A 23,088-nucleotide genomic window follows, 5' to 3' on the forward strand; every position below is an offset into this window, starting at 1 on the left:
AGAAAAAAACATAAAAGATACAAAAAGAGACTAACAATCTCATTAATATTATTCAGAAGAGAGGCAGATCGAAACTCGGTTCTACACATATCTCGAATTTGTAATCAAGCTGCGTTTAATCTACTCTTAATTAGCGAAATAGATATAATCGAAAATCTATTTTTATACTAATCTCTAAAATTCAATAAATAATTCTTTGCCAGTGATAAAAAATAAAACACGAAAATTTGTCGGCCTAACTGGCAATAAATTTATTCAAGACGACGTTTCGACCTCTACTTTGGGTCCTTATCAAGTTATAAATTATTTAGCAATGATTGAATTGCGCGTCAGATTCTGAATCTTATTATCATCGTTAAAACAATGTGGTCCGGAGGTATAACAGAGTGACCCGTCACGGTCATGTCTCTAATGTTCGCTCTGTTATACCTCCGGACCACATTGTTTTAACGATGATAATAAGATTCAGAATCTGACGCGCAATTCAATCATTGCTAAATAATTTATAACTTGATAAGAACCCAAAGTAGAGGTCGAAACGTCGTTTTAAATAAATTTATTGCCAGTTAGGCCGACGAATTTTCGTGTTTTATCTCTAAAAATTCTTTAAAAAAGTATTGAAGCACGAAACATCGCGTGGTGACAGAAGCGCCTTTTTATTTGCATCTCATCATGCTCCCACGCTTTAACGAAAATGTCATCTCTGCTCCTTAACGAGTGCTAAAGTGCCCGATGAGCTCCCCTTCACTAAAAAGCCTACTTTGCTGTGCCTATTACATATATTCTTTATGTTAGTTTGCTAGATGCGATTTCTTTGTAATTGATCTCGTTGAAATTCATCTGCATTTGTAACGCAAAATTTATGCAATGGCATTTCGCATAGCGGAATAATGGCCGGATTTCATTCAAATAAAATATAAATTGAAAAGGAACGAAATATCGCAGTGAGATAATTGTAAAATAATTTATTAACATTATTAAAATCAAATTATGCATATTAAAATAATTGGTCCGTAATGCAAATAAAATACTCACATCATACTGTACACATATATTTTATCAAACAAATGTGTTTTCCTATCCTCTCTTCCTATAATATTTGGAATTTTTGCCAGTAAAAAATATTAACTCTAATCGAACAAATTCAAGCATAATTGTTCCTGGTAGAAAATAAAATTTATGTTTATACTCACTTTAGTCAAATTTAAAATTGGTAAAAGTAACAATGCTGTAATTTCATCACTTCATTCTAAGGACTTTCTAATTCTAGTAACGCGCAATGAAACCCGACAGATGTTCTATGAAATAAATGCAACCGACAGAAAATAATTCATAAATATTTTAAATTGTTTACACGCTTTTTGGTACGGTTTTCCAAAGGATCCGCAATAAGACTCGTAAATGGGATAAATGAAAAGCGAGCGAGGTAGAAGTCTGGCTCGTTATGATCGTTTAAAGCGTTAGCATTTCTCTCACACGAAGCTCATTAATGATTGAGAAGGTGGGAAAGTGAAGTAATTCATTTTCGCCGCCGCGCGCGTGGTTTCATAATCTACAGGGTATAAGTCAGTCGGCTCTTTGGTACAGCAAAGATATAGTCACTTGAATCCCGCAAGGGTATTTGCCGGTATTTGCAATTAGCAAGAACAATGAACAATACCGCAGAGAAACACTGCTTTTATTATTTATTATATCCTGCATTATATCGTTCAAATATCGTAAAGTTTCTCGTTCAAATAACTTTTAACGTTACATAGTCCGCGAGAAATTTTACAAAATTTCGAAAACACGAAGCCAGATTAACACGTCATAAATTTTTGCGTGTGATGTGTGATAGTACAATATATATATATATACTAAATAAAATAATGCAATAAAATAATGAATTGCATGGCAGTTATCATAAATTTTCAAATAACTTTTTTATAAAAACAATTAGTTTGTCATGTGTGTGTTCGCATAATATAAATAATTTCATAAAAGGGCTAGCGAACAAAGCTCGTTTTTAGTGCTTATAATTATATATTACAAGCGACGAATATACATATATTATCCAATTTAAAATAGCGAGCCGATAAATGTCGGACTGAAACATATCAGCTATCGTTACCGCGACGATGGGGTCGGTGATAACCTCGGCAGGTCATATTTCGAAGCGCGAATTAATTGAACGTAGAAAACGTTGGATAACGGGCGTATGACGTCGTGCGACAGTCGAAGGATAATTGTGAGGCGCCGCATCCGAAACGGACGTAGAGTTCGGAGGCGACGCAGCCGGAAAACTTCATCGCATGTATAAAATATTGCTAGCGCATAAAAATATAATGTATTAATCACAAGGAGAACGGGTCACACTTTATAGAGCGGAAATTTCCACGTAAAAAAACGCGGAATGCGAGCCTATTCAAGCGGAGACAAGAAAAACTTGTTTTTCACGCTTCGACGTGCGATTACGTACGCGTAATTATAAATACACGACAATTATGCGTGATGGCACGGAGTGGGGCAACACAAGGATCCACGGTAAAGGCCTTCACACATAAAATTCCGTAAGGACATAAAACGTAAGCGTAAGAAGATCACACAATACTTGATTGGGATTGGTCGATTTTCTTACGCTTAGGTTTGACGTCCTTACGCGATTTTATGTGTGAAGGCCTTAACCAACGAACGAAAAGTTCCCCGCCGGGCAGCATACGGTGCAAACGTGCGTATGTCTTGTCCGCGATAACAACGGGTACCCCGCGAACAGCGCGATAGCCGAGACTGGTGATAGCGGCGAATATATTCGTTAGCGCGACATTATAATCGTCCGAGCAGTTAACGCAATTTACACGCGAACGCGATTCAAAAAGGCTTCGTAAATTTTGCACGATCAACGACCATACTCAGTCAACCCGAGTGCGGGAATTTGTACTTGAGATTTACAATAAATATTTTGTCTTAATTATCGTATACGGTGAGTGCAAGATCATTCTACATAATCCGTGTCACGTCCCCATCCACGACTTACCCACCTGTCGGCGTTCCAGATTCCAGATTCGAATCCTGGCTGAGGTAATATTTTTCGCAATAATTTCTTTACAGTTTTTAGATAATTAAATCGCGTCGATTTAATTCCGGGGAGGGAAGGGTTTTTAATGTTCCAACGATAGCTGTGTTTCAGTCCAACATTTATCGGCTCGCAGTTTTAAATTGGTATATATATGTATATTCGTCGCTTGTAATATATAATTATTGCACATGCGATCTTTGTTTAGAGTGCGTACTTAATTTACGTAATACAGACGTTCAAATAAGGCTTTACCTTGAATCCTGTACGAAAAATTTGACACTGATTAATTACGAGATACTAACTATTGATAATAGCGAACTACGTTTGTTTAATAGCTCAGTGGCATGTGATGCATCAAAACCGATAAAAACAGTTCAGCTTTCTACGTAGCTTGTAGAACTAGCGAATTGTACAATTGACGTACAAACACACGCGCGCAGAAAGACTGACAACGAACCGTAATCGAACCGCAGCGTAGCTGCGAATGAAAAAATAATCGGAAACTCTGACAGTGACGTGTTCACCTGTTCGAATTTTAGATTGACCTCGGGAAAGAAAAAAATTTCGATGCTGTGTTACAATCAGTCTTGATCGGGCAGTGATTATTTGCACATGCTCCTAGCTTAAATTTATTAGCTCATATTTGCAGCCTGAAGAAAGACGCGCGTCGATATAGTAATTATTTCGTAAATCTGTACACACATACACACACACACAGTAAATGTCTACATGGAGAACTTCATGAAAGTCTTTTAGCTTTAAAATATTTTTTATCGAAGATTCGCGATCATTTGTTTGTCTTTATTTTAGGAATTCACGGGAATTCATAAGAAGTTAGAGTTGAAATTAATAATATCATATACACAAGAATATCCTCCTTAAAGTTTCTTTTATTTCTTCTTTTGCTCTTTAAATCTCCTATATGCGGCAGAAATTAGAAATTTAAGTAGCACTCGAGAATTTTCGACAACGATACCGAAAGCGTGCGATATCGATCTGAGCATAAACGATAAGATGTCGGGAACGAGCCAAATTGCGAGTTAATAAAATTGGAAAACAAAAAAAGTTGCACGACTCACGGGACATAAAAGTCGTGCTTCCTTGACTAGCTTTCGCCGAAAGATTCGAAAACTTTCCACATCGGAACAACAACTTCACGGACCGCTTTAAAATGTAATTTGCACGACCAATTTAAGTCAAGTCACCGCGTGCACCGGCTCCGGCTCTTCTTCTAAGCGTAACTCTTCGAAATAATTAGCAACGTCTTGCGTCCGAGGTAAATCGTGCCCGGCGCGACTATTCGGAAAGAGAGCGAGCGATTTACGTTGGTCGTCTCGTTAAAATTCGCTCTCACCTTTCCGCTGCCTTCCTCGGGAGGTAACTTTTGTCGAGCGTGTAATTAAATTTCCGGATCCGCTCCGTTGGGGTCGGCCATCGGTTCTGTTTGCGGCCTTTATAATAGAGTTCCATGCGCGGAATAGAGAGAAAGAGAGAAATTATATGCCCGGGCCTCCCGCGCAACAACGAATAAATAACGACGCAGCGTAAACCTAAACACGCGGATAGGGACCAACAAACGCTATAATTGTTAATGCCGCAAATGGTGGTCGTTTGTCGAGACGGCCGATGGCTATTTAAACGGCAAACAATCTGTTTATACGTTGCATTTTATCGCATACATATACGTTTTCGCGCGGCACGGTCGTTCCTGGTAATTGTCCAGGCGCAAACTCGCACACGCGAACACGTTCGCAGCTTTCATACAATTCGATTTTGTTCACGCTGTTGCCGTCACACCACATCCCTCGCGGATTAGAACATCGGGGCGTGTATGCTTTCAATTCCATTAAACAGAGAGTATTGTATTTTAAGAATTATTGGCAAAAATGGTTATGTGTTTGAAAAAAATAATGGATTGTATTATCTTGATAATCTATAATTATTTAAAAGAATTTAAAAATTAATTAAAAGAATTAAGTTTTTATCTGTGCAAAAAAGGAGAAATAAAATACATCCTTTCTTAATAATCCCTTCTTTACTGCAACGACAATGACCTGATTGATCCTCAAATTAAATCTGTATTTATAGAATTTATTCATTTTTGAAAATGCAATCTCTCTATCTAATTTTTATCATAGTATGAGAATACTTTCCTTACTCCTCAACACACTCAAACTCAAAGTTAAAGAGATAGTAAATATCACAAGATAAGATGAATAAGCAATTATCAGTAATAAATATTTAATTACGAAATGACGAAATAAAAGTAGCATAACGACATTACTTTTTAACGAAAAAGTGTCGCTGGAATATTTCCTTAAGAAATACTTCGAGAAATGTACTTGGAGAATAGCGCAGCGACTATACGGAGTATTCGTCGACCTTCGAAAAATCTCCGTAACTCGGATAAAGCTCGCCCGCCGCTTGCAAATCGACCGTCGCGCATTTGACTATTCGAAGGCAGATATTAAATGAGTACCGTATCAAGCGAATTGAAAACGTGCCCGGAAAAGGCCGCGCGGAGAAGAAATCGGGGGCTCGCGAGCTTATTTCGCATTCGACGTTCCGGGTCGCGAATATTTCAGCGCGCTTAATGTTTGCGCGCACGAACGCGCGCGCACGTGAACCGGAAATATTTCACACTGCGCTGGGAATTGCGCCGAGTAAGAATCGCGGTTCTAACGAACGTTTGACGAGAGCTCCAGGGGATGAATTGCGGAGCTGTTTATGCTCCGAAATTAAAATAGTCGCGAAAGACGAAGCGTTTCCGTATACTTCTTCGCGCGAACGTTCCGCGTACGTGCAAGGTGTGCATGAAATGCATTTACATATCCGCGAATTGCAGGAATATGCATAATTGGATTTTCTGATTGAATCCACATATGGTGGCTTGCATTAAGATATCCAGATACTATGATGTTTGATAAGTTAAAAATACTGTTCTCAGCTCCAAAATCAGCTATTACACAAAAGTACCAGTTTTTTTTTTATAAAAAAATTTCATAAAGGGGCTAGCGAACCAAGCTCGTTCTTAGTGCTTATAACTTAAACTTGTTCCAGTTACAGAAAATAGAAAATAGTTTTTTAAAAAAACTGTTTCAGAATTTACCAAATATCTCGACGAATTTAAAATAAATAAAATTACATAAAATACTATTTGGCATTACATTAAAAATTTTATAAGTAAGCATTTGATAAAAATAACAAGACATTAACAAATAAGATTAGTATTTAATTTTTTATCAAGAAGGCAATTCGAAAATAACCTACTAAGAATTTTTTCTCCCGTTTTTTAATTTTTCATCTCGAGAATAACGTATAGGCCTACGCTTAAGCAAACAAGCATTTCTTTGCTTGTCGCTGTCTCTCGCAACAAAATCAGAAGGCGGCGGTTCGTCGAGCTGGAAGTAGGAGATGTCAGGAAAGGCGCGAATCCCCGGCAAGTAAGGAAGGAGATGTTTCTCTTTCAAACGCAAATCCTTGTAATTTACGGCAGGTCTTTAATGTCACAATGCTTCTTCGCTACATGAAAATTTGTGTCGGCAAGAAGGAAATGTCGTACGTCGAACAGAGGTCGAGGATGGGATGGCAGTAATGTGTGGTGGAAAATTGCAAGACAGTGAGAGAGATGTCCCTTTTACATAGGAAAGGGATGCACGCGATGGTGCTAAGAGGTAAGATCGAGACATCGGCGGTAAGGGGGTAAGGACGACGAGAAATGGAAATGCCAGATTGGTAGATGCTGATGAGAGAGGCGCCCGCCGCGTCGTTGCGCCGAAGGAGCCTGAAAGCGCGACGGGAATGAGCTTAACGGCGATGCAGCGCTCGTCCCCGCGTGTATTTTCAAAAACATCTTACTTTAGAGCGAGCAGAATAGAGAGAGATGGAGAACAACACGCGCCGCGCGACGCCATCAGGGAATTAATAATAAGCTGCTGCTGGATCATTCCGTCCTCGCCGTCGTGGGAGTTGCCTTGTTACGTCGTCGCTCGCTCAAATTTGTTCTTATAGATGCTGCAGAGCGTGGCTGTTCTGCGCGTCGAACTAATTCCGCGGAAGCGGCTTGACGAAAGCGATTTAATACGCTCAAACACGAAGCAATATAACAGATAGATACACGTAATAAAGAAAACGTTATGAGAAAAGATAGGAATTAAACGTTTCTCTGTTGTGATTTCCACGTTGATTTCAAATCTATTGTATAATAGATTTGAAATCCCGCTCGTCCCGCGTAATAGCAAACCTTGGTAAAATAGAAGCTACTGAGTATGATTTCGGTTTTATTTAACAAACGTGTAATTTTTATTATAGCAACTTAGCGTCGCTCGGAGTGGCTCAATTGAGCCAGTGCCTACTAATTAATTATTAAATGACTGACATTTAATGCGTCGGGAGAATTAACAGAAAGCAAGCGAATCCGCTGTAATTTATGACATTATCTTCTGCACCGCAATAATATAAGCAGTTCCATTAGGCCAATAATGATTAATTAGCAGGGTGATTATTCCGTCAAGCTCGGCCAATAATGCGAAACACTCATGGGGAGGAAGGACGTGTGATCGTAAATTACACAGATCCATTAAATTAATAATATGAAACATCTGGCGCGCATTTTAGTTCGTGTAAAAGAGTGGATGATAATTTTATCCGCGTGATTAATCCGACCGATAAGAATGGAAAATTCGTCGGAAATTTCTTGCCTGTTAAGTTTCAATAGTGACGTTAAATGCTATACAACGCTATGGCGTTCTCAAGTGTTGCTTAATTCCTCTACGTATCCTACGGGAAATCCTGCAGAACTGCCGATCCCCGTAGCTAGTCATTTATAAGTCGCTTGTGGCCGACGGCTCATTAAAAGAGATTTAGTAAGTCGTTAACTCGCCCGGCCGGGCCACAAATGAAATTTATACAGTTTATTTAAGGGACCGGGATTAAACTTTATTCACGACCGAGTCATGACAGCATTATTCAACGTCGGTTTGTTCAGAATTTTTGAATTACTGTTATTTCTGCTTGAATTATTCTCATGCAAGGTGCTGCCGCGACTATAATCTTAATAACATATTAACATCTATTTTACTAAAAATCTTCCATAATAAATGGTCAACTCCATTCAATATTTTCTCAAAATTAAGTGGATTTAGAGATTTCAAGGCACTTTCTATACATCGCGTTATACGTCATACGTTTAGGGAAAAATAATGCACAAAATATAAAAATATTTATAAATAAAAATGTTACAATACTATTTACATGTATTTCTTTTACATGTGACTTCATACTATGTAACTCATAATTAACGACGACATTACTATAAAGAAGTCTGAATATTACGTAGACAGATTAATCTTAAAACATCATTCTAAAAAAAGTTGAATCGCTTACGTAATTAACCCAGATTATTCTTCCCTTTTATAAAGGGAACCGTTATACTTAATTGGCATTAATTAAGAACGCCAAGGAATTCGTTATACCTGCCATCGTTACGTGAGGGATGTCATCGGCGTGAACGTTAATTAAAAAGGGTGTCCATGAAGAGAAGACGAAGGAGAATTGGATACACGCGAAAATCGATCCTCGACAAGCGTGAAATAAATCGTATATGAAAATCTAATAAAATACATTGTAACATCAAATTCTTTATATCGTATATATAAAAAATTCTAGATCTTATTCTACAGATATTTTATACAGCCTTAAAATTCAACAAATATTTATACGACGATTTGTACTCTTAAGGAAAGATCAACGCCAGAGAATTTATTCGGATAAAAAGAACAGCGGTGTATCATGCGAATTTATCATGTTTTACAAATCTGCACTACACTTTTGTTTCCCGGACTTTCCGATAGTTATCGAAACATATTGCAAAATCTCTCGATGCAATCGCGACGGTTGATGCGACGCAAAATGGAGATCGCGAGAGACAAACGTGCGCGGTCGCGCGTTTGTCAAACGAGAAACAAAAAAAAATCTAGGGGACGACACTGGACGACACGTGCTGGCCGTAAATCAGCAATCAGTCCAGTGGATCTAGCGTTATCGGCGAGAAATGAACAGTGACAAATCCGACGACGCTAATGAAAAATCACGAGCGATAGAAATCGTTCGCGAGGATGGCGGATTACACGAAGGGTAGTGTCGAAGGGAGTCGATGAAGGGTTCGGGTGCGACGTGCGACGGTAACGAGAGGGAGAAGGTCGATGGACGTCCAACGGGCTAGCATAAAGCAGACCACGCTGCTGACTTTATGGATTCGATTATTCGCGCTTGCTGCCTGTGCAGCAGTTCTCTCTCGACTCGGCATCGTCGATCGCTGTACGGAAACGAGAAGGGATGGGAAGGTGACTTCGTGGAGCATAATTTAAATTTATATCGAGCCCGGCCTTGGTGAGTTGGCAAGAATGCTCTACTAGTGCCATATAAAAGCGATTGTGACGGAACTTGACGAGTTTTTTTCGCAAGTTTCGAACCCGTTCTTCTCAGTGCCCCCTCTCCTCGTAATTATTATTCATTTTTTTCTCGCTGCAATTTCGCGCATCATGTTTTATGCAATATATTGTTATATATGGTATAGAAGACGGTCGACGAGAACGACGATAACGACGTGCGTTTACAATTCTGAACACAACAAGTAATGGAGACAACATGACGACATGCCGCTTATATAATTTATCACGCTCGACTTGATCCACGCGCAAACCTCACCACTCCGAATATAAATAAATGTATAAATTAATTAATACACGGTACTGAGCCATATCTCGGCTAATGCTTCAATTAATTTTACACGCTCCGTGTTCAACTATTTTCGCGAAATTATATCATACTTCTAGAATTTCGATAAATGACAGAATTATTACCTCGAAGAATCGATCGCTGATGTGTTTTAAAGAGTTTTGTGGTAATTAAATGTAAAAATAAGGTTCCGAAGATATACCTAAGGCGTCAATATTGCATTTTTATTATACGAAAATTATCACGTTCTTATTTCAGTTACTTTCAATTTAAAGCATTTTTAACAAAATTCTTGGAATACTATCTAAAATTTTCTATCTAGGTTTTAACAATTATCATACGATATATCTGTCCTTGTTAGATTGCAACATCATGTACACTGGGTGTGTACATAAAATCTGTTTGAATGAAAATCTTTCTTGGACTTTAATCTTTTAGTTTCAATGGTTCAACGCTATTCTTTGATCAAGTCCGATTAGTGAAACACTTTCGATTTGTATGCATAACCTATATAATTTGTATATTAATTAAGCAAAAGTTTCCATGAAGTGACAGCTTTATGTACAAAAGGTACAACATAAAGTAATATCAATTAAATATAATTTTTCCAATTTTTTTTAAGTTTTTATTCTTCAATTTACCATTCTATCCATTATTTCGGTATACGTACTTTAATCGTGTAAATGGGTTTTTATGGGTTTTAATTCTGTAAATCCAATTCGACGAAAATCGGGCACTTGTGAATATCGGTAATTGCCGTCACGCCAGGATCCCCTTAATACGCGACGTGCAGTTTATGAAACAGAAAAATAGCGTAAAATATTTGCTCGGATAAATATCCGTTGCTCGATATACATTTACGAGTCGTTAATCGCGAGAATTATTTAATTGGGCGAACCAATCGTTAATTGATCATAAGAAATTATCGCGTTTGGCGTGTGGCGTGTGAAACTTGTCGCGTTTTCGAGGGCAATAACGCGCGGCTCACGCCGTTACCTGCATGTCTGTTCGAGCGCGATAGGCATCACAAAAAATGAGTATCGAGCGTCGAGAGTCAAAAAACTGGGAAATATTAACCTATGAAATATTTAAATGTGTCATACTGCGAAAATGTGCCGGATATTGTACTCTCCGTGTTTCAGATTAAATATCAGCACGCGATCAATACATCACTTTTCGTTACTTGCGCGACACGATCTGATGATTCGTATATCATTTCGTTTATCGCCAGTCTCGAAAAATAATAAATAAATTTAACTTAAACTGACGAAAAACTTAAAGCACAATGCGAAATATTTTAAAATTGCAAAAAAAAAGAATAATTTCTAAAATTCCGATCTCTTTTCGCTACAATTCTTCCTTCGAATAAATAAATCGCGCGAAACATATATCTATGTCAGGAATTAGGTATTATCTCGATACACGCATAAAACGTTAATCATGAGAGAGATAATTAATTGCACAAACTGACATTCCTTAAGAGATTAGAGAAATGATCTCGTTTTCTCTTCACAATTGACGCGATCTTGAAAGGAGTATAAACACACAGTACGGAGAGCGGCTCGCTCCACTACCTGCCTGCTCGAGCGTCGTCGCACGAATGCAGAATGGTAACACAGCTTACACAGCAACCTTGTATATAAACAACATTCAGCACGCTACGTGCGTAAACAACAAATGCAACACGCTATCAACCGCTACGAAATATTTAACATATTGCAATCTAAATAGTAAGTGTGTGCCAAAATATATTTCGTTTCTTGTATTTCGTATTAATTTCGATGAATACATTATTATCGAACATTATATATATATGTACTTATATAAACTTATTTAAAGGAAAGTCAGAGCTCTATCAAAATTTCTGAAAATAAGTTATTAATTTTATAGAAGTCACTCCTTTTAATACTTCCAGTCATTTAATACTTGCACATTATTATGAAAATAAAATTACATATTATATAGATGTAAATTTAGATATATCATCTTCCATTATATAATGTATCTATCATCTATTAATTTCATTATCAAATGTTATCAATAAATAAATGTAATGTAACTTTTATATTTTACGTGTATAATGTCTGCATTAATTATCAATTTTTATTATTATTAGATTGCGGTATGATAAATAAATAAGTAATTTCTATTCATGCATAATTTATATGTATCTGCTACTAATTATTATTATTTATTTCTTTAAGTTATCATACTACATATATCTTGAGTTCCTAGCAATATTGTTCCACGCAAAATAACGTGTCGCTTAAATTATCGAACATCGTCTAATTAACCGCCGCTTTATTAATCACAAAGACAGATCGAATGCAGTATAATTGAAACGCGACACGCAACGTTGCACTGGAAATTTCTCTCGGTGTTTTCGCGAAATATGATTTCTCTCAACGGCAGCCTTTGCTTTCAGACCATTAGAGAGGCAAAAGGGACGAGAATAAAGACTTTTCAATCGGGTTTATTCAGACCGGCGGTATACACCCACAGACTAGCGCTTGGCTCACCTCTTTGGAGAAATTGGAAGAACACAGAGGAAACGGAACCTGAAACGCCGCGTCGTCTCGGAAAAATGGCGCACCGGAAATTGGGATTGTCCCCTCTAATTTTACGTGCCAGAAATGACTTGATCGCGAACCAATCGAGGGAGAACGCGACGTGACCATTCGAATACAAATATCTCACCGCAAAGGACTCCACTTAGCGCGGGATACAGTTAGCGAGATCACGTACGTGACTCGCTAGAAACTTTAAATAAAATACAAATTTTATCTATGTGTATCCTCTCGTTCCTTTTTACTTTTAAATAAGCAATTTCTATTCGCGCACAATTTACATTCATCTGGCTTTAAATATATTGCGCGTGGAATGATTTGCAGTTTAAAAAATATCGATTCTGCATTGCACATGCGACAAGATACTAAAAATGATCTTTAACAATCGAATAAAATAATTCCATGGATAAACTACAGTTTACTTCCTATTGCATCAAGTAAATTATGCAAAAGATATTCAAGATATATAAAGGATTCAATTTCGCTAAAATGCTAAGTTACGTTTTCTTGTTTCTTAGCAATGTGAATAAATTATGTCTCATAATCTTCCATAGATAACTTCTGGAACATGAATAAATTTACATCGCGATAACAATACCAATTCTAAGAAAGTATTATAAATTTTGATCAAAAGTATGAGCTTTGCACTCCGTTTCTTGCGTCGTGAAATTCGTATATGTTTGTTAAGGCTCTTCTCAATTTCCTTCTGCGCACTCTCTACTCAGATTATCTCAACCTCGAGTTCCGCCCTACGATGAAAACCGCCGTTCAAGCCTTCCGAGGGAAATCCACCGACAATCGGAGTTGCAACCCACTCCCGGCGATCCACTCGCAGCGTTTTCGATCCGCGTCTCGAGCCGGTTTAGCTGCGGAGTTTCGCGCGACGCTGATGGAGGGGCCGTCGTCGTTTCGTTTCGTGTAATCTAGCGCCGAGAGGAGAGAGGGCATCGAGACGCCGCAGCTACCGTTCGGTCCATCCCGCGGACAAAGAGGGATTAGCATGGGAATTACTTCCGGCCGAACGATAAAGCCCCGACGCGCGGAAAGTTCAAAGCCGGCAACGCGGCTCGTTCGTAAGCGCCCTTCGTTGCATGCCATGCACGGCAAGAGAACCCGACTACATTTCGACGGAGGAAATTGACGCTCGCCCCCGATATTATTCCAGTTGCGAAAGGGACTTCAGCTCTTCGCGCTGGATGTACCGGAGGGCCAGACCGATCGGATTCTCGATGCGGCGTGGCCTGGCTTTCGTCGCCGATGACGGGATCGTTCGATTGGAACGATCGGACGGAACGAGGCGGGCGGGAGATTGAATTCTCTTCTTTTCCTCCCGGCTTTTTACCTTTTCCATTTTCGCGTTTCGTATCCATCTCTTTTTTCTTTCTTTTATTTTTATGCGCGCATATAATACGACAACGATAAGAACCGCTTCATCGATCGTGTTATCATACGGGGATTGCGTTAGATAGTCGGACTTTTGGCGTCACTGTTACTGCGAGCGGACGAACTACGAGAGTAGAATAATAACATGCAGCGATCTCGTCTGTCGAACGAGAGGCTCGTGTGCTCTGTAAATTGCTTGTCGAGCGAGAATTTGATACTTTGCAGCATGTGCCATGTAAAACGCTGTTTGTTTGCATTGTCGTTTATTGCGAAACGTGACTGTGAGGAGGGAGGAATTCATTCGCATAGTCGATGATCACGCTGTCAGATTAATGACTTTTTACACCCTTGATTTCCTTTTGCTAGCTAACTGAGAAGAAATATGCAGGAAAAACTAAATAAAAAGGCATAAGTTATGCATAAAAACAAACTTGCTAAACTCTCCACTTTCCCTTTACTGTTATTCATTTAATAACTAACAGAAAACTCGATGTTTTATGGTATCTGTGTAAAAAGATTGGTTTAGTTCATCTATTCCATAGAGACAATATGCTTTTTCACCGGTCATTGCAAAGTTAAATATAAAACGCAACACAAACTTTTATTCAGTAAAAAAGTATACAATAATATCGCCGCAGATGACAAACTTTGTTCTTGCGTACTGCACGTAAAATACATAAAATGTACGTAAAAGATGTAAACTAAATAAAAAATAAAAAGATACCTTACGATTCTTCAGTATTCGCGTTTTGAATTTCACCTAACTCGTTTTTCCACCACAAATTTTATGTTCAAAGAGAAAAGTTCATGGAAGAAAGGAAAAATGTTATTACTCAGAGAGAATGACATCAGACATTTCATGAGCTCGGATCGGAAACGAGGGTTTCCGTAGAACGGGATCGAAGACCAAACACGCGGAAAATCGACGCGTAAAATACGAGAAACAAAGACGATAGATGAGTAAAATTTCATTCGATATGTAATCAGACGCCATTGCGGTCGTTACGGGGATATTGGCGAGAAATGAAGTTTATCGCCTCAAACTTCATCATCGTTTCACGATCAAGAGAGCTCGGATCAGTGGCCTGGTTTTATACAGAGAGATTCCCGAACGGCAAGGAATATCCTCGCGTTTAAATGGATTCGCGATGAGGGGATAAAAAAGCAGAGGAAAAGCGAGGAAAAACACGTCAGTACAAGTGAAGAGACGAGAATGGAGAAGCGAGTCGCACATGGTGACATTTGCGGAATATTATTCGAAATATAGCGCGACGTTAATATTCTGCTTTATATCGAACCGTATATAGAGACAAAGTGAAAAAGTTTTCCCTGGCGAAATGAGAAAGGCGTCGTTTCCTTCGCTCTTTCGAAAGTTCTGCTTTCCTTTGTTGCGACTTGTCGGGAAAAGAAGGACGTCGAAAGACGGCGATACAGTAATTAATGTTATCATAAAACGGGATTAATAAAGCGATATTGTTCGCGAATCTTCGCAGCAAATGTTATATTTGGCGAATCGATTCCTCGTTTTATTACATTATATTAAATTAAAGTACGGAATAAAATTCCCTTGGGTTTACAATACGTTCTAAACTTTAATATCAAAGATTTCCACCAGGAAACTATCATTATCTTAAGTTTTATGAGATTTTTTTTTCATAAATTCGCTATCGACATTCTCTTCTTCAATGAAAGAAAATATATGTAATAACCAACTCTTCTTGATCGTGGTGATCGTGGCGCAGAGAAATGTGCACTGGTCTTAATGAGCCGGAGATTCGAGTTAAAATTCGATCAAAAATTGTCGATTTTTATTAGACCGTCACCTGTCGCGAGGTGATGATAACCCATCGTGAATATCTTACCACGTAAACCTCTCTGTATCTGTAACGTACATTAACATTTCAGAGAAAGCTGAACTTGGTAATGTATGCACGTATATTGTATATTTCTTAAGATATTGCTACTTTACATTAGATATTAGATCAATACCAAAAGATAGTGATCTAATAACTAATGTAAAGTAGCAATATCTTCTAATAAGAAATATATATGCATGCATACATTAGCAAGTTCAACTTTCTCTAAAATTTTAATGTACGTTACAATTCGATTTCAACTAAATAACTAAAAAGTATCGACATGATCGTTATCGTGACTGGAATAAGCACAATAAATTTAATAGAGCTGATGGCTCCCTGTCGCGATTCGTTTATTTCGAGCGCGGTTCGTTCGAAAGATTCGGCGGGCTCGCGAAACGGCCTTTCTCACATAATTTATAACGTGTCGTTGCGAATGAGGAAAGTTAAGCGGTCGGCCGCGTCGTATCTCGGAGTTGGAAATGCCTCCGAGGTCTTTAAAAGTCCCGCAAACTTCATTAAGAAATTCGGCGCCCCGGGGCACGAGCGCATCCGTTCTCGCTATATAATATACGAAAAGTCCGGCGCGACGGAAAAAGAACTTTTAAATTTAGTTGGCTTAACTGACTCCGCCCGGCAGTTTAAATGAAATTACATGATTTCGGAACGGGACGAGAGACTTAACGACTTGCCACTCCCCCAGCGGCTCGCTCATAACGTAACTCCCCGGTTGATATACATCGAAACGAGCCGGATTCCCGGGATGAACTAGAAAAGTTGGCCCACCACCGACCGCCGTCATTAAGTCGACCCTGCTAACTAACTCGTAACATCTTTATCCATCCGACGATGATAACGGAATCGATAAAAGCCACTTAGCATGCTGCAAATTATTCAAATTGAGCTGAACATGATAAAATTAACTGTAACGAATTAAGATTAAGATAAATCGAGATTTACGGACATTTCTTATTATTTGATTTTCATTTATTACATTTCGTAAAAATTATGAAACTTTTTTATTATTGCTTGTAGCATCACTTCGAAGAGAATACGATATTCCTTGCTTCGAGGAATGTAACCAATGGACTGTACAGCACGACGACAATTTAAAAAATAAGTGTATCATTATTTTTCGAGATTTTATTTCATACTAATATAATGAAAAGATCCTTTCGTAGTTTAATTAAAAAAATTATCCGTTATGCAAAAAAAACAAATCAAATATATCTAGTGTCATCGCGTGCTTTCGAATCGTCGATTAATTTGTGGTCGATTCTGTTCCAACGACAAAATAAATATAAATTTTTTTCTCATAGTTTATCTACTTTTATTAAAATAATGTCAACTTGAAATAGCTCTATCTATAACTGTAATTTCAAAGTTAATAAAATTTGTTTAATTTCTTTAATGAAAATGGACATGATAAATAATACGTAAAAGAATTAATGCCTATTTTTTTTCAAATGGTATAATACTATCCTTATTTTATCTTTATAATCTCAAAAGCACGCGACGATATCCAGAACACTTTGCGTATATTCCAATTCATCTCACAGTCAACAGTGTTTTCGTCATATCGATTGCTCGTTGCAACCTATAACTCGATTTATGCTGCTCGAGAGCATTGCTTGTCCGTCGACAAAGCGGACGGCCAGCCGCGAAAAAAGCGAGAAACGAAACGGCAGTTCGACGAGACGAGACGCTCGTGTAATCAAGGAAGCGATCAAATTATAGCTGCTTGCTCGAAAGGCTGATTGCTCGTCCACGGGGAAATTACCCTCTCTTTGTTCGGTCGACGTTACTTGGCGGCTCGAACCTTTAATTGACACTCATAATTAAGCGTTTTCTTTTTCGTTCGACCCAATATGCGACACGATCGTTCCGGAACGGCGCATACATGAGAAATGCAATGCAAAAAACAAGACAGCGATGCAACGTGCTCAACGTCTGATGCTTGAAAGTGATCATACGCGATTTAGATCGATTACGCAAATTCATGAATCACCGTGACGCGCTGGATTTATTGCAATATGTGGCCAGTGTGAAATACAGCCTTATCTCTCTGACAAGCCTATACTGGAGTTATTTTATTTACTCAAATAAAACAAATCGCGCGAATCTTACTCTATCAGTACTACATTTCGTTATTGCTACTCAAAAGATATATCAGAAGAAAAGCAAATCTATTGATAAACTTATCTACATATATTAATAAGCTAATATCAATAATGTATTTGCTCAACAAGAGTTAATGTGCTGTTGTAAAAAATGTGTCTATTTCTGTCAGCATCTGCTATATACTTTAATTCGACGACATAATGCTACGTTGCTTTCAGAAAAGTGAAGCTAATAGCGTGAAATAATGAGAAATAAACAGTCGTTACAGCCGTAATCAGACTACGGATTGGGATTGAGATTGGATTGAAATTTAATCAATCAGAATAAAGAAAGCTAACTTCAAGTTTAGTGAACTTTGCTCTAATTGGTCAAATTTCAATCCAATCTCAATCCCAATCCGTAGTCTGATCACGGCTTTACAATTCCCGCTGTTATTTCGACTGTCGTCAATCGCGGATTGAATTTTTAGGTTTATAGGCAAAATTAATCGAAATTAATAACAATGAGAGGAGAGATAGACCGACCACGTGAGAAAATCGAGAAGTAGAATCCTCATTTCATGAATAAATTCTGACAGCGGTAAAGTATCCAAAAATTTCGAATTTTTCAACGCGAGTTTCTCATGCGTCATCATAAATCCAATTACTTAACACATTGAGCCGCGTGAATGGATTCGAAGTTTAGGAAACATTTGATCAGGCGACGAACGAGACCGTAAACCACGTGGAGAAGTGACGTGGAGAATTTTATTTCCGGTCGTTTCGTTTCTTTCCAATTAAACTAACGTACGTTCGCACTTTATGTATTAAAAGTATATTGCGCAATTTGCTCAGATATATAAAATCTCAGATCAATAAAGATGTCAGTGAAAATAATCGCTTTTGATTTTTCGTTCCGAAAATGTCGTATACAAAGTGATTTGAGAAAAGTAAAAAAGAACATTTAGGAAACGTTTAATATATTTATAAAAATACATAAAAACCTATGGACATTAATTAGATAGATGTTAGTGCGATAGAGCATCTATTTTCAGCGGAATTATCGAATTAACAGTGCAGCCTAAGTACATCCTCGTCTAATTAGCTGTCGTTGTGCGCGTCGCGTTGTCGTGTAAACATTCGAACATGCTTGTGTCGAACAAAGCGTGTCGAGACGATTAACGGCCTCGAATTGAATTCCGCCCTATCGCAAGGGTTTCAGGAGGGACACGAACCAACTTGGATGGCCGCGGGATACGCAAGGACCATAATTACGGACCGCGTAAGCGTATCGAAAGGGGCCGCGTATCGATAACGGGGAAGAGGGCACGGAAGCAATTCCACAGCCGTCAGCAAGCCGTAGTCCTAAGGCGGGTCAACTATCGGGCGGAAACGCATCTGATCGAAGGGAAATCCTAGATTTCCCCCGAGGACTTCTTCGGGAAACACCGATAGTCGGACAGACCGATGCCTTGCGCGAGTCCCTTCCTCCCCGCTGCTTTCATGTCGCACCACGTACTATCCAATACTCGAATTCAATTTGAACCCGCGTCAATAGTTTGCTTTGCCGTTCGAAAATGATCAAAAGCAAGTGATTTTTCAAGAAACAAAATTAAAAGACAGTGAATATAAAAATTCTTATATAATATACATATATGAACGTATAATATTTTATGCATTATGTTAACGTGCATTTTATTTAGCATTTATTTAGTATTCTTCAGTGCGTTTTGTATGTTATTTATATTGACCGCAATCTCAACAACCTTAAGATAGGTACATATTCATCGGAAACAGTTCGCTCGACAGTTCGCGAACTGCATTAGCAAACTATTTGTAAATATTACTCGATGTGTTCGCTAACAGCGCAAAAAATTTGCGGTCTTGAATAATTGTTATTGAATAAGAACGGATTTGAATAATTAAACGGGCACAATGACTGCTCGTGAATTCGCATTGTAATATGTCATTAAAGATATTACTCATTATAAACAACAAAAATCATATTGCACAATCGCAATAACACATTACAGTATTTTTTCATTTTAAATCTTTTAAAAAATTGCAAATTAATTCAGTAGGTAATTTAAATCATAAGTATTAAGAAACTTTGATTAATTTTATGTCTGCATTGAAAAAAGATTACGATACATATCGTTATACATAATATCATCATATTATATAAATATATTTTACCTATTACATACGGAACTATCCGTGCAATCAAACAATCGGAACAATAAAAGAAAGACAAAGATCAAGCTAATGCAACCTCAGATTGTTTGACGAATAGCCATGTGACATGCCCCGATGAATTAAATTCTTACGACCGTGAGATTTTCAAAGCTTGTTAGACTTTTTCTACTCTATACTATCTACGATTAATGAAAAATTTTGGTTTCTTTTGTGGATGAGCGGAATAATTCGCATCGAACAGGAATCGAATCTACAATAAAACAGAAATGAGCAAATGCACATGATACAGAAATTTGACAGGCTTGAATCATTTTGTTCATATTCGTCGAATAAAATAAGTTGCAACTCATTTATGCGATACGATCAATTGATAAGATCATTCTTTGTTTGATAAACGGAAACTCATATTAAGATAACTACATTCATAAGAATTTTTATTGCACGATTAACGTGTTTGTAATTTCATTGTGTTCTGTGAACGAGATATATATAATATCTATATATGTATATACGCATAATAAAAATCTTTCCGATGACAGTCTCGAGATTGTGCGAATAGTTTAAACATTAACGCTGTGAATAAATGGACGAGAATCGGCAGAAGGACAACGGCAGGATGAAGCGAGAACATCGAGATCATCGATACCAAAGGAAAGTTCGAGAAACAGAACATTCTCACCACCTTGAGTCGGTGGCCGAATAGTGCACTCTCGTGTCACGCTGCCGCATTCATAAATTGGTTAGAACTTAGTGGAACTGACTAACACTATCCAATTAGCTCTCCAATGTCGTTCAATGCAATAATAAACTATGCCGAAGTAATGAGTAGAAGGAAAGAAGTGTGACAATGCAATTACAAGTATATTTAAAGTATATATTGTCCGTCTAATTCTTGTTAATATTATAATTAATTAGATGTAATGTAAATCTTAACTTTTGTCATAATGAAAACAATTATACACAGTTGGAAAATTTGTGTTAAATATAACATAAATCACATGTCCAAAACGGTCCACTCAAATTTTTGTGTTAATTTAACATAATATGGATGTGTTAAGTGGTAACACTGATATTATGTTAAAATATTTCAACAGAAAGGAAATGTAATTCTGATCGTAATTTGAAGTTAATTATGTGTACAATTAACATAACTTTTATGTTGAAGTTGAGATTGTAAGATAAAATCAACACTCTATTTCTGTAAATTTTTATTCCTACTTCTTTTATAGAGTAAAATCAACATTCTTTTTCTGTAAATTTTAACACATTTAACAAATACGTTCAAATTGTGTTACTTTAACATATTTTTTAAGTTATTTTAATTATTTTACATTTTGAATTTGTAAAATTCAATTAACATAGCAGGCATATGTTAAATCTACACACGTATGTGTTGATTATTTTACACAAAAATTTTAACAAAAACTTTTTTTAACACACAGGACCTTTATTTTCAACAGTGTATATTTAAAAAAATATATATATTTTAGAAGTTTTCTAGAAATATTTTTATTATTATATATAAATATTAAAAATCTACAACTTCGCGAATTTAGCAGTTCTTTAGTAAAATAAATTTTTGTTTTTTGTTCCTTCCTTGTATATACAATTTTTAATTCTTTTTAAAGTACAGAGTTCTTTTCTCGGCATTTTATGGAGGCATGTTAGGAAAAAATGGAGTCAGTTACATTAAACGAATGGCTTGTTCCCGGGCCATAGAATTATAAAAATTCAAAATGTATATAAAGAAGGTAAACATTTAAGGATGGCACATTTAAATTTGCAAATATTTGTCTTTCTTCAGTGAACGTTTCTTCTTTATTTCGCAATGTGTTTGCAAATGGGGCATTTTTCGCGATAAATCATTCTGCAGTTTCTCATCTTAATAATATCAACAGTACAAACTAATTTCCATGTAAACATTCATCACGAAACCATTTATCTCCTTCCGTCTACATGTCAGAGGTGGGGTTTTTTCCATTGTATATATTTCGCGAAAGCGTATCTCATTGATATGTTATCGTAACTCATAATTGATGAAACATTCAATAGCTAGATATATAAGCTAGATAATAAAGCGATCGATCGTGAAGACACGGTTTAGTCAGTTTTACCTTATGCTATTAATCTTTTACGTGTATCAAGTAAGATTCCACGATGCACCTGAGAAATGAGAACAACACCGAGGAGGTATATGCAGCTATAATAAATTTTACTGAAAATTTGTGAAGTGTTCATTCGTGTTGGATTTAAACTCAAGATGTTTTTTAGACATCGCAGTCAGGTTTATCGAAGTTTATTGTTGCAATTTGAATACTGTAGAAGTGTATCAAGCTTATCACGTAGATTCATTTGCAATCTATTATTCGCAATCCATTATTGACGGCATTTGAACTATAACTTCTTAGTGGTCGGCTTATACACTCATATTTTCAGAAAAGTCTCATGTTCAGAACAGAGAACAACATTTTGATTGGCAAGGAGGTACCGATTCACAAGACATGCACAAATGTCGGTGCGTTGGTATTGGAGAAGATGCGAAGCAGGCCGGAGTTCGTCGCTCAAGTAAGTAGACACGGTCGACTTCCGCGAGAAGCTGTCGATAGAGGCATCGTCGAATCGATTTCAACATAAATTTCGCCATGATTCACCATTTAACCCTCGCTCGTTCGATCGTAATCCCGTAGGTGGAGGCGGTTACCGGCACGGAAACCACTTTCGCAGAAATGACGGAGAAAAGCGTGAAATGCGCGCTGTGGCTAAGAGAGCAAGCTGTTCAGCCGGGCGACATAATCGGCATTTGCACTCACAATCACTTGGAATCATACGTACCGCTGCTGGCGGCACTCTACGTTGGCGCCATTAGCAATCCTTGGGACAACGAACTTTCCCCAAGTACGTTACTTTCCTCCAGCTTTTCCCAGCTTGTTCTCGCTTTTTCTCGCGTCGTGCATTAAACCACCGAACGAAATCGGATTTCCGCGCATCAAGAGCTACGTCATTGCAAAGCATTCTGTTTTCATTTTTATTTTTTTCTATTTCTCTTAATCAAAAAAACATCATGAAAAAAGCATTCGTTGAAAAATAGTCGGACGCGCCTTTCTGCTTTTATCTGTGTTGCGAGTTCGAAACGTCGTCGCAATTAATTCGCGCAGATATAACAACAAAAATAGCAGCGCCGTCGAATTTCTGAT

General features: G+C 37.5%; 1 protein-coding gene across 4 annotated transcripts in view; it reads left to right on the top strand.

The window, feature by feature from the left end:
• Window positions 1–2,532: 2,532 nt before the first annotated feature.
• LOC139821540 (luciferin 4-monooxygenase-like) overlaps window positions 2,533–23,088 on the top strand; it is a 34,223-nt gene continuing 13,667 nt past the window's right edge. Inside the window, exons 1-3 of one of the 4 annotated variants that reach the window (XM_071792642.1) lie at window positions 2,548–3,057; window positions 22,331–22,459; window positions 22,582–22,789. In XM_071792642.1, coding sequence (XP_071648743.1) covers window positions 22,340–22,459; window positions 22,582–22,789 — 328 coding nt within the window. In that variant the 5' untranslated portion in view covers window positions 2,548–3,057; window positions 22,331–22,339. Of the gene's footprint in view, window positions 3,058–21,372; window positions 22,085–22,330; window positions 22,460–22,581; window positions 22,790–23,088 lie in introns of those variants that run through there. The other 3 variants (XM_071792639.1, XM_071792640.1, XM_071792641.1) reach the window with 3 other exon arrangements.

Source organism: Temnothorax longispinosus, chromosome 11 (assembly GCF_030848805.1).
Source record: "Temnothorax longispinosus isolate EJ_2023e chromosome 11, Tlon_JGU_v1, whole genome shotgun sequence".
Classification (NCBI taxonomy): Eukaryota; Metazoa; Arthropoda; class Insecta; order Hymenoptera; family Formicidae; genus Temnothorax; species Temnothorax longispinosus.